The sequence below is a fragment of the Budorcas taxicolor genome, chromosome 10 (genome assembly GCF_023091745.1).
Source record: "Budorcas taxicolor isolate Tak-1 chromosome 10, Takin1.1, whole genome shotgun sequence".
NCBI lineage: Eukaryota > Metazoa > Chordata > Mammalia > Artiodactyla > Bovidae > Budorcas > Budorcas taxicolor.
This window is the reverse complement of record NC_068919.1, coordinates 36,486,495-36,498,456: the sequence shown is the minus strand read 5'-3', so window position 1 is coordinate 36,498,456 and position 11,962 is coordinate 36,486,495. Positions and strand designations below refer to the sequence as shown.

The following is an 11,962-nucleotide window of genomic DNA, read 5'->3' as shown; positions in this document are numbered from 1 at the left end:
CTGCTGGTGCATGGCCTTAGCCCTCCTGGTCTGAGTGGAAGGGGTAAGGACCTTCAGCTTGTCCCATGGCTTTCACTTGTGAGCTGACTGGCCCAGAGATACTAAACTCTGGGCCACCATCTGACGGGGCTGCTTACCCATTCTCTCCACTTCCTGGACACTGGCCGACTCGGAGCTCTCGGTGAGGCACGTGCCCAGGTGTGAGGCTCCCTTCCAGGCCAGGGCCTTCCTGGCTGTGCCAAACTGCCCCTCGCCTGAGGAACGGAGGGCATGCTGGATGAGATGCCCTATCCTTGGGGGGTAAGAAGCAGCCAGGGGCAGATACTCTTCTGATAATTGCTCAGTAGGGTCAGGCATAGGTGGTGACGTGGTGGAGGGATCCCGATTCATGAAAACACTGTGGAGACAAGGAAAGCCATCTCAGAAGTCAGAGGTCCCTACTTCCTCCTGACAAAGGGAATATAAAGTCCTCCTCAGTTTGCTCTGAAACAGATTTAAATCTAGGCCAGGGCTTCCTTGGTGGTTCAGTGGTAAAGAATCTGCCTGCCAATGTAGGAGACACAGGTTCAACCCCTGGTCCTGGAAGATCCCACATGGTGTGGAGCAACTAAGCCCCTGAGCCACCACTGAGGGTGTGCTCTAGGGCCTGAGAGCCACAACCACTGAGCCCACATGCCACATCTCCTAAAGCCTGTATGCCCTAGAGCCCATGCTCCACAAGAAGAGACGCCGCCACGACAAGAAGCCCATGCACTACAACCAGAGAGGAGCCCCAGCTTGCTGCAACTAGAGAAAAGCACATGCAACAGTGAGGACCCAGCACAGGCAAAAATAAATAAATAAAATCATTAAAACTAGGTCCCTAAGGTCTTGTGAGCTTCCCTGATAGCTCCGTTGGTAAAGAATCTGCCTGCAATGCAGGGGACCCCGGTTCGATTCCTGAGTTGGGAAGATCCACCAGAGAACGGAACGGCTACCGACTCCAGTACGGCTAGCCATTTCAGTATTCTTGGGCTTCCCTTGTGGCTCAGCTGGTAAAGAATCTGCAAGCAATGTGAGAGACCTGGGTTCGATTCCTGGGTTGGGAAGATCCCCTGGAGAAGGGAATGGCTGCCCACTCCAATATTCTGGCCCGGAGAATTCCATGGATGGTATAGTCCATGGGGTTGCAAAGAGTCAGATACAACTGAGCAACTGTCACTTCATTTCATGGCCTTTAGGGTCCAAGGAAAGCTCTACAGGCACACAAGACAACTGCAGACTAGAGCCCTGGCTCTTAAAGCAGCCCCGGGTACACTGTGTTCCTCATTTTCTTTACTTATAAAAAGGTTGGACGGAATCTGAATCGAATCCCACCTTTAGGGAAATCTTCCAACATGAGGAACTGAAGAATAACTTAAACGGCTCTACAAGAATCCAAACAAACAAGTCTATAAAGAAGCAAATCGTACAGAACTGACCCACTTTAACAAATTAATGATATAAACAAATTATTAAGAAGCAAAAAAGGATGATTAAAAGAAACTTGAAGGATATAATAACCACATGCACTGTGTATATCCTATTGGATCTTAACTATAAATATATATTTTGAGGCAACTAGAGAAATTTGAATATGGCCTAGGTTTTTTATTATACTTATTATTTTAATTTTGTTGGGTGTGATGACAATATGGTTACAAGGAAAGCCCTTATTTTTCAGAACTGTATATATTTGCTGTAGGACTGGAATGACATGCTGTATAGGAGTTGTTCTAAAATACTTCATCAGCAAAATGAAGGAGGGGAGACAAAGCAAATCGTGACACCTGCTCTGGGTGACAGGTACATGATTCTTCCCACCTTGTGTGTTGGAAATGTTTCACACAGTCTGAAGACTATGAGTGATCGGTGAGCAAACATAACACTTACATTAACTGCACCTACTATGGGCGAGGCCCTGTGCTAGGCCCAGAGCATATGAAGAGGTGGACACAGCCCTCTGTTCCAAGCAGTCAGGGAGACAGCATATCCTCGCCTTGACTGAACATGAGGAGTGAAGGAGAAAAAAAGGAGGAGCCCAAACAGAACCAGAAGTCAGAGACAGTGCTCCGCATGCTCAGTATGGTGGGGGCTGAGCCGCTGACTGGAGCTGCTGGGCAGGTGGGAGGGGAAGGGGGAATGGTGCGGGAACAGACTGCAGTTGGGGCAGCAGCTACACAAGGAGGCATACGTGGACAGCCACAGTCTGGAGCACAGGGAAGACGAGGCTGAGATTCTCCCTCAGGAGATGTCACCAAAGAAGCAAGAGCTGCCGCTCAAAGTGTGGCAGGGGCAGTCTTAGAAGAGTCCAACTATAGAGAAAGGAGAGTGGTCAGAAGAGAGAGAAAGCGATGAGCAAGAGAAGAGCAGACACATCTTTCTGTTTCACAGGTGGAAGAAAGTGAGGCCCTGGAAAGGGGCTGTCAACCTCAGCCAGTGCCTCCAGGCGGCCTCCGTGGGCTATACCTGCGCAGCTGGGCTGAGTGCCAGCTGCAAGGCCTTCGGAGGCGCAGAGAACTGCAGCTTGTCAACCTGCTTCTACGATGAGGCCCCGGGATCAGGGCACCGGGGCAGAGGGCTGGGAAGGGGGTCCTCCGGAGGCGGTCATCCTGGAGCCAGCACAGTGCCCTGAGCTGCTCCGATCCCCTGTGGGCCTCCAGCAGCCTCTGCTTCTTGATGACCCTCTCCAGCTTGAATGAGGCTCTTCTCTGCCGGATGTTCCGCTCGTGTCTCCGCAGGAACTGCGGGTGCACCACGTTGCTCTGGCTTCGGACCTGCGGGTACGGCTGAGTCTTGGGGTCTGTCTGGCACCACAAATGAGAAGGCACTGCAGCCTCAAGTTCTTTCTCTGCTGTGTGGTCTTGCTGTGGCTGCTGCCACAAGTTGGCCAGCCAGGTCTCTCCTCTGAGCTGGTCTGCAAACCAAAAACACCCCAAGAGAAGGTCAGCCCTCCCTCCCTCCCTGGACTCAGGCACCTCTGGCCACAGCTGTACCTGTGCAGAGTGAAGAGCTGGCCAGGTTGACAGGGCGGGATGAGGGCCACAGGGCCCTCTGGGGCAAGAGTGACGGCACCCCTGACCACACGGCAAGGAGATGTAGCCCCTGGCCTCAGCAGGGCAATAGGCACACACATGGGCCAGTAGCAGAGCCTGGACAAATGTGTGCACATGAAGGAGCAGGCAGGAGAACCATCACCCCGATGAGGGGCCAAAATGAGGCTGTTTCCTTACTCTTGCTTTTAGCCCCTTGTAAGAGCCCCTGGTCTCTAAAAGAGGGGAGAGAACCCCTAATACCATAGATTCCATCATATCACAAAGAAAACAAAGGAAAGAATACAGAAGGTGGAGGGGCACAGAGAGATGGGAATGGCAAGCAGGCTCCTACCGTCTTCAACCCGCAGGCCGGTGTGCAGCTGTTTCGGCTCCGCTTCCTGTTTGGCTCTAATCTGTCCCACTAGGATCTGCTGCCTCACATTCCCCACGAGGTGCTGCTGCTGCTGTGGAATCTGGGTCCCGCAGGGCGTCTCTCCAGCCCTCAGTGGCCAGTGGTCCTTGTTACTCTGCTCTCCCAGCGCTCTCCTGTCACAGGGGCCGGGTCACCCAGGGGAAATGCAAACACAGCTCAGTACAAACCACAGTGGCCTCAGCCCCTCCCAGGGAACCCTGCCTTGGACAGGGTGCAGAGGGCTCCGGACTCCTGACAGCTTGGGACAGACCGGCACGGTGTCACAGGCAGCTGGTGATGTCACAGTGCGGGAGGGGAAAGCAGTCCTGAGGCTAGCAGATTCCTAGGCTGTGGGCTCAGCAGAAACACAGGTTCATTTTGGTTAAGGAAAACAGCAAAGTAAAGTGGTTGGGTTTTGGTTTTTTTTTTTTATTTTTAGCTAAATAAAGAAACCCTGTCATTAAAAAAAAAAAAAGAAGAGAATAAAAAGGTATCTGCTGAAAATGTGGCATAATGAGAGTAGAACAGAAGTTCGGGGAATATGGTGGGAACGGAACTTCTCATCCACGTTCAGAGCCCACGACTGCACCTCTCAATCTAGTAGTGGGAGGAGAGGGAACTCAGACGCACACCGACCTGCATGTGCCCCAGGGGCCCCGGGGGAGGGCTGGTCTCGGGGAGCGAGCCCTGCAAGAGGGTTCAAGACCTTTAGGCTCAGCCTCACCTCTCAGAGACACCTGCTGATGTGTTTACTGGTGAAACTGTCCAGGATGTGTTTAGATCCAGTGGGGAGGCATTGGGAACATGTTGGGGATATAAATAAAACATGATTTAGCCATGAGTCAATCATTTGTAGTACAGCTGAATTTTCCAATAATACAAAATTTTCAAAGGTTCTATTGGCTTGTACAAGGACTCAAATTCATTCCCCAGCACCTCTACCAAAAGAAGAAAAAGAAAATTCTAGACTCAGTCATGCTTTACTCTGCCACCAGGTTCCTGCAGGACCATGGACGAGTCAGAGCCTTCCTCCGAAGACTGACAGCTTCTCCCCTCATGCTACCTTCTCCCTTGGTCTCACATGCCTTCTATGCATGGGCCTCCCATGTTGTTTCTTCAGGGCCTCTCCATTCCTGTCATTAAGGTTTCGAAAAGAGCCAAATGCATGGGGCTCTGCTCTGAGGTGAGAGGGGAAGCATCCAGGAAGGTTCAGTGTTTGCTGGAAGCTGACACATAAGCTGGATCTGGCTGTGCTTAGCCTACCCTCGGCCCTCATTCCAGCCCCAGGAGCCCATGGCTCTCAGGCTTGGAAACTCACTCAGTGACTTGACACCAGAAGCGGATGGCAAACTGGCTGAGCAATGCGCTCTGAGGAGTCCACTCCACTTAGGAAATTTACCACCTCGTAGAGAAGAATGAAAGCAGAGGTTCGAAAACTACAGCCTGTGGGCCACATGGTCCACAGCCTGTTCTTGTGATCCAGTTACTGGAACCCAACCACACCTGAGGTCTATGTATTGTCTAGGGGGTTTCTGTGCCTTGCTGGCAGAGCTGAATAGCTGCAGCAAAGCGTAAAACACAATCCAGTTGCTTTTGACTTAGAAGAAATTAAGATGTCTTACTGTAACCTGAGGAGGACAGTGAAGGATGGATGGGTGGGAGAGTGAATACAAGCACAGGGGCGTGGGTGGGAATGGACACAGTGGCAGGCTCCTCTGTGGAAAGGAGGCTGTGTGGGGCTCAAACTGCAGTGGGTCCAGGGACCTGCACCAGGGGCTCTGGGGAAGATGGGTGCTGCTGCTGGGATCAAAAGGCCAAACACACACAGTGGAGTGTACAGAAAACATGTATGGCAGAGGCTAGCAAACAGAATAAAAAGCCAGTGAGCACCACACAAACAGAAAAAACAGTTGATGAAAAACATTTTACACATAGACTTGTATGTATCATACCTGCATCACAGCTCCAAATTATATCTGACCACGGACATGGATGAATTACAAACCTGAACCCATCAGAGGGTCTTAAGACATACCCAACAAAGATCCAGACCATCAATTACAAGAGACAGGGAGGAGACCTTTATTCTGAATTCCCTGAGAGTACTCAGTTTCCTTCCTGACTCTCAGATTTATTGGGTTGACCAAAAAGTTTATTTGGGCTTTTCGCAAGCTGTTATGGAAACCTGAACAAACTTTTTCTCCAACCCAGTACAATCAGCTTCTCCCTAGAAGACAGCTCCTTTATCCTCCCCCGGGGAAAGCTGCAGCTAGCCATCAGCTTCTGCAGACCCAACAGTGGCAGCAGGCCTGCAAGGAGAGGCAGTCTGGAAGAATCCCCACAGACCCTGCACGTTCGCCTGAGGAGTCACACACCATCAGACTAAAAACGGCTCCTGTGCTGAGCACGTTGTCAAGTTCCCAGAAAGCAAGTGAAAAAGAACATGCTGGCCTAATGTTCCATGCTGGGTAGATGACCAAGGACCAGTCTTCAGTTACCTGCAGTTGAGGACCTCTGTCCCTCTCAGATGGTACCCTTCACCCTGGGGGACCCTAGCACCTCCCGCTACTGCCAGGACTCCATCAGGCCCTCTGGCTGCTCAGCTCTGGAGGCTTCTGCAGCAGAAACGCAGAGGCACCCACTTACAGAGGAGGGAGTGACAGTGGCAGCAGCAACAGTGTCCCTGGGTTCTAGGCACTTAAGGCTAAGTTCCCCAATTCCAAATGGGACAATGCTAAGAACACGGATGACAAAGAGTTTTCAAGGACAAACTGCTCTCAGGTCCAGATAACTGCCAACGGGCCAACCTCCCTTGCTCTAGAGTCAGTGCTAGCTTTTCAGGCTCCCAGCAGACAAGCACCCCACCAGAGAGAGGGGACGGAAAGGAAACCTGGGACACAAGGAGGCGTCGGAGCCTACACCACCCAAGAGCAAATGAGAGACCCTCATGGAGACACACGCCCAGATGGGGAGCCCTGTTGACAATGTGCTGGGCCCCTCATGCTCACAGTCTCTCCAGCCCGTCTAGCAGATCACAGGCTTGAGCCCACCCCACCCATTGCTGGCGCATGCCTGCAGGTGATGGCAACTGGGTAGGACCACCCAGCCCAAAGGCTCCCAGGGCTGGAGCTAAAGATCGGAGGCAGCAAAGGGGAGAGGCCTGCTTCTCTAGTCGCCCTCTGTCCTCTAATGAAAGGGGTCATTCTTGGTGCTGCTGAAAGGTCACGTCCATGCCCATGGGGGTAGAGAGCCTGAGAAGACTTCAAAAAGACAGAAGACCGGTGTTTTTCTGGGGTGAATGGGTCTGCTAGGGCAAGATACGAGGACAGGAAAACAAAAGGGAGGCCACCTTCCAGGGCAGCAGGGCTGTGGGGTGTCGGGCACTGGGCAGAGCATTCCATGTGCACCCGCTCCTTCAGCCTGTATCACAAGGACCCCTGGGAGAGAGACAGTAACACCCTTACTTAGAGGTGAGCAAACAGGCTCAGAGACTTAGCTTGCCTAAGATCACACAGCTTTCTGTTGTAGAGCCAGGAGGTAAGGCTTCTTTACCCAATGCCAATATCTCCTCAAGCATCTGTGGCTCTTTAAGTTGCAAAGCCAGGGCTCCCCTGGTGGCTCCGTGGTGAAGAAGTCAATGCAGGAGATTTCTATCACTGATCTGGAAGATCCCAAAAGATGCAGAACAACTCAGCCCATGCACCACAACTACTGAGCCTGTGCTTTACAGCCTGGGAGCTGCAACTTCTGAGCCTGCATGCTGCAGCTACTGAAGCCCACGCACCCTACAGCCCGTGATCCCCAACAAGAGAAGCCACCACAAGGAGAAGCCCAAGCACCTCAACTAGAGAGTAGCCCCCACTCACCACTAGAGAAAAGCCCACGCGGCAATGAAGACCCAGCACAGCCTAAATAAATAAATAATTTTAATTAAAAAAATAGTAAGTTGCAGAGCCATTTCCTGTAAACTTCTGGACTCTGGGGGAAACACAGTCTCAGTGTGTCTTCCCAACAGAACTTACCTATGATAAGGCCCCCTTTCATGACTTCACTACAAAAACGGAGGTCATTCTGACAAAACAAGAGCCCTGGCTTCAGCCCTGAGCCCACCTTGGTCTTGATGCGCTCCACTCCGTGCCGCTCCTCAGGGCCCCCAGTCGCCCTACACTGGCCATCCTCCCTGAGGCCGGGGTCACTGTCCTCCAGGCCTCAGCAGCCCTCCCGGGAGCGCCTGCCTGCTGCTCGTGCTCCTGGGCTCAGGGCACTCCTGTCCTCACCCTCATCTGGCCAGCAAGGTCTGACCCAAGACTCTCCTCAGCTTCCATCACCACTCCTGGCCTGAGGAGAGAGCAGCAGGAGCCCGGGGGCTGTCAGAACCCTCCCAGGCACCCTGAGTTCATGGTGTGGGACAACCCCCCCGCACCAGGGCTTCACAGATACTAGGTTCCCTGCTGACATTTGCTACAGGAAGTCCCCAAGGTACAAGACACTGGTGGCTTTCAGAACGGAAGGATACCACTGCTCCCAGTATCCAACCCACAGGGCATCTCGATCTGGGAGGCAGCTCCTTCCCTGAAGTGGACAAAGGACGACTGTGAAGAAGAAAAGCAGTTGCTACGAATCACATAGAAAACTGACTCCATACTCCACAGTCTCAAGGCAGGCAAAGCAGGTAGATGAGGGCAGGAGCCCAAGATAGTTTCATGTTGTTCCTAGAGTTCCTGAACCCTTGCTTACGAGGGAAAGAGGCTTCTCAATCCTATAATAACTTAAAAAACTCAGAGGAAGCTGGTCCTGGAAGTTAACTGACACATATGTGAGGCACACAGGCAGGCCAGAATTCAATGGGATCCATGGGAGGCAGGTCTGAAAGCAGCAACAGATATCCACAGTCACATCACATGTAAATCTTGTGGACAGAGAAGGTGGCCACAGGAAACATCAAGTGATATTAGTACACACCTCTCTCAGTGATGAAGGAAGTGTGACATCCAAGGGGAAGTGAAGGAGGACCATGACCACTTGCCTGCCACCCACTGGCTGAGCGGCTAGCTCACCATCCTCAGACCACTCACCCAAGGTGGTTCAGGCCAGGCTTCATTCCCAACTTGGCTGCTACACTCAATTCTTCCCTGCTCCATGTTGTAATGAATTAAAAGCAAAACCAACAGGCTCCACAGTAGAACGAGCAACTCTCTCTCACCTTTCCTTCCAAAGCAAAGGGCAGAGACACATCTGGGAGGCAGCAACATCTCCACCCAAGTCCAGCCACTCCAGAGAGCCACTGCCGCCAAGAGCCTCTCCGACCTGTGGATAAGGAAGGAAGCCTCATCACCCCTATCCCAACAGATACAGACGTAGCTCGGCTCCCCCACCAGAAAGGCGAAGCAGGGAGGTCAACAGCCACGTGGAGAACGCCATGTGCTCACCTGCCTCCTCTGCCGAAGGACGGCGGCCTCTGCAGGGTGGTTGAACCGGAACTTCTGTGCTTTCCCCAGGGTTATGACTGCTCCTGTGGCATAGACACCAAACTAAAATCAAGCCCCAGCTCATGTTCTGAGTACAGTAATGTGCAGGGCACTGTTCTGGGGAACAAAGTCCTACCCTCAGTAAGGTGATCATTTAGCTGAGTCAGTAAGATCTGCACTCCCTGGATATCATATAGCATATGCATTGAACTAATGAGATGAACAGGAGAAGCCCTGGTATTCCAGGGGAAAGCAAGTGGAGCTCCAGGTGGAGCAGTCAGGGAATACTCCATGCAAGAAGGGGTACCCAAGTTCACCCACAAAGAACACAGAATCTGAATAGATTAATAGTAGTAGTAATAATGGCATTAATCATCATTATGAGTATTTTCTGAGTGAAAAGAACACTGTTAAGAACATTATACAGATTAGCTCATTCAGTCCTCACAATGATTCTATTATTATCCCCACTTTCTAAATGAGGAATTTGAGGCTCAGGGACCTTCCCAAGGACATACAGCTAACAAACACAGGTACTAATTTCAGAGAGTCATTCTCTGCTCGGGGGTCCTGGACTTGGGGTCTCTATTTACAGGAAAAGGACCATATTAGGAAATCTTCAGATCCCCGGGTGCAGAGGCTGGTGGTTCCATTCTTAAAGCCTGCTTCACTGAGCCCTCTGGATCTGGCTCCTGAGAACAGAGCTGGTCCACCACTCATGCTGGCATGAACTGGGCTGCGGGTAGTCCTACCTTGGGTGAGACGGCAAGAGGAGGTGACCTCTCGGCCGTTGACTGTGCAGCGGGCCCCGCGGGCAGGACGTAGAATGACGACCCCACAGGCGCTGGTGATAGTGCAGTGATCTCTCTCGATCCACTGACCCTGCAGGACTACAGATGGCGGGGGCAGGGGGCGGGGCAGTCACTCGGGTGGAGGCATAGCCCAGGAAACATCTCCACCTTTCTTTTGATGAGATCAGAATCCACTTCTGGAAGATCTCACATCATGACAGAAGAGGAAGAGCCACCACCTGAAACCACCCAGACCCAGATGGCCCCACGGTGTGTGTCTCCTCCTCTCATGTCCAAGACCCATAGCCTGGCAGCAAAAGAGGGGCAGCCCTTCAGAACTCCAAGATTCCTTCCTCCCAGAACCCTCAGCTTCCTCGGAAAGAAAATCCGTCAGGCATGAACACCTATACAGAGCATCAGGCCCATACGCTGTCACTCACCAATGTCCTGTTCCTGCTCCGAGTCAATCCTTCCTATTTTTGTCGTCCCCTCCTAAACGGAAAAACAAAGCCATTTTAAGGAGAATAAAAAGGGATGCAGCCCTGCCCCAAAGGAGAGTCCACCTGTTTGAGCACCGACACTGTCTCCCCATGCCCTCCCCAGCCTCCTTTCCACACCACTTCTCAGCTTTGGTCCAAGCTGCTCTGACTGCTCTGCCCACTCACTATGCAGCCCAGGATGCCCCTGGGAAGGTGTGGGCAAAACAGTACAGGACAGCTTTTTGCAAAGTGAATCCCAGTGATGGGGGAGCCTGGTGGGCTGCCGTCTATGGGGGTCGCACAGAGTTGGACACGACTAAAGCGACTTAGCAGCAGCAGCAGCTAGCACTGGCTAGCTCCTTTCTGTCCTGTAACCTCGAGTTAGGCAGTCAGAGCTTCTCTAGCCTGAGGAAGTAGGCACATGAGTACGGCTTTCTCCCAGGGACTAAGGTTAGTGCGGCCCAAGTTTGGTCCAAGTCAGTCTCAAAGAGACATGCTTTCTATGACGATGTATGGAAGCACAGGATTTTTACCTTCTTAATCCGCAGATCAAGTTTAACAGACACCAGATTCTAAGAAGAATAAAGCACAAAAAGGAGGAAAACACATCTAGAATTAAAAAAGACTGAAAGAGAGTATAAGAGAGGAGGTAGAAACTGGAGTTAGTATCAGTGAATCACTGGGTTAGTAGAGACCGTACCAACACAGTTTAAGAGCACAGCTCTGTTTGAGGAAGGCAGTGACGTGGCAACGGAGATGCGAGTCTAGAGCTGAGTCTAGAGCTGAGTTTATCATTTACTAACTATCCCCTATGTACGGGGCACTGCGCCGAATGCTTTATAGACATTTCTCATTTAATACTTTAACACCTAGAATGTAGTATTATGATCCTCTGCATAGAGGAGGAATCTGAAGCTGATAGGAAATAAGCTGCCCTGGGGGCCCACAGACTACACAGGACAACTCTGGCTAGAATTCATTTCTCTCCTGGTCCCGTGCCCATGCTATTCCAACCTCACTAAACCACCTGCCTGGTGACCAGTGCTTTTTAAGTGACTAGAAAGTTCTATGCTAGGCTTCACTGTCAACAGCCAGAAGGGAGGGCCCTGCAGCTCTCCCAAAATCACTTGTGAAGAAAGACTCCTGGAAGTAATAAATGAGGATCTGGCTCCCTCCCAAAATCCACAACTCTTCAGAACCCAGGCTTTCCTGCTCAGCCACTGAGGATCGCATGAGCCAATGGATGCCGATCTCTAGACTCCACCAGCCAGAATAGAGGGAGAGGGGTCAAGACTACTCTCAAGGGGTCAGGGTCAGCCCTAATGATGAGGCACATTCCTCCCAAAGGGATAAAGGCCACAGCACATCCCGGCCTCTGGATCTGCAGAGCAGAAACCACCCAAAACGTGCTGGCATCTCACTTAATGTGGGCTGAGCCAGCACCTGCTGCCCCTCTGCTGCTTTATGCCTCTTTCTTGGGAGGAACAGCAAAACAAAGGCAGTTATGAGGGTGAAGTCCAGGATATCAAAAACCTGTGCTCCTCCCACCCGTTCACTGCTCACTCCCCACCCAAGCTGCCTCCCAAGGTGACTCAGGCAAACAGCTCCCAGGCCATTGTTAGGGACTAGGTCTGGGTTTGGAACCAAGTTAGCAAATAAAAACAGAGAATCTAGAATGACTACTGTTATACTACTACCCAACCCAGGATGTAAACAAATGAAAAGGAAGGAAATGGGTAAAAACCCATAGAAATGCCAG

At 51.6% G+C, this 11,962-nt stretch overlaps 1 protein-coding gene across 1 annotated transcript in view; it reads right to left on the bottom strand.

The window, feature by feature from the left end:
- STARD9 (StAR related lipid transfer domain containing 9) overlaps window positions 1-11,962 on the bottom strand; it is a 114,503-nt gene that overhangs the window by 21,732 nt on the left and 80,809 nt on the right. The window contains exons 17-23 of the mRNA XM_052646398.1: window positions 10,165-10,216; window positions 9,686-9,823; window positions 8,895-8,977; window positions 8,669-8,772; window positions 3,406-3,599; window positions 2,488-2,935; window positions 138-397 (exon numbers count right to left, since the gene is read on the bottom strand). Coding sequence (XP_052502358.1) covers window positions 138-397; window positions 2,488-2,935; window positions 3,406-3,599; window positions 8,669-8,772; window positions 8,895-8,977; window positions 9,686-9,823; window positions 10,165-10,216 — 1,279 coding nt within the window. The remainder of the gene's footprint in view (window positions 1-137; window positions 398-2,487; window positions 2,936-3,405; window positions 3,600-8,668; window positions 8,773-8,894; window positions 8,978-9,685; window positions 9,824-10,164; window positions 10,217-11,962) is intronic.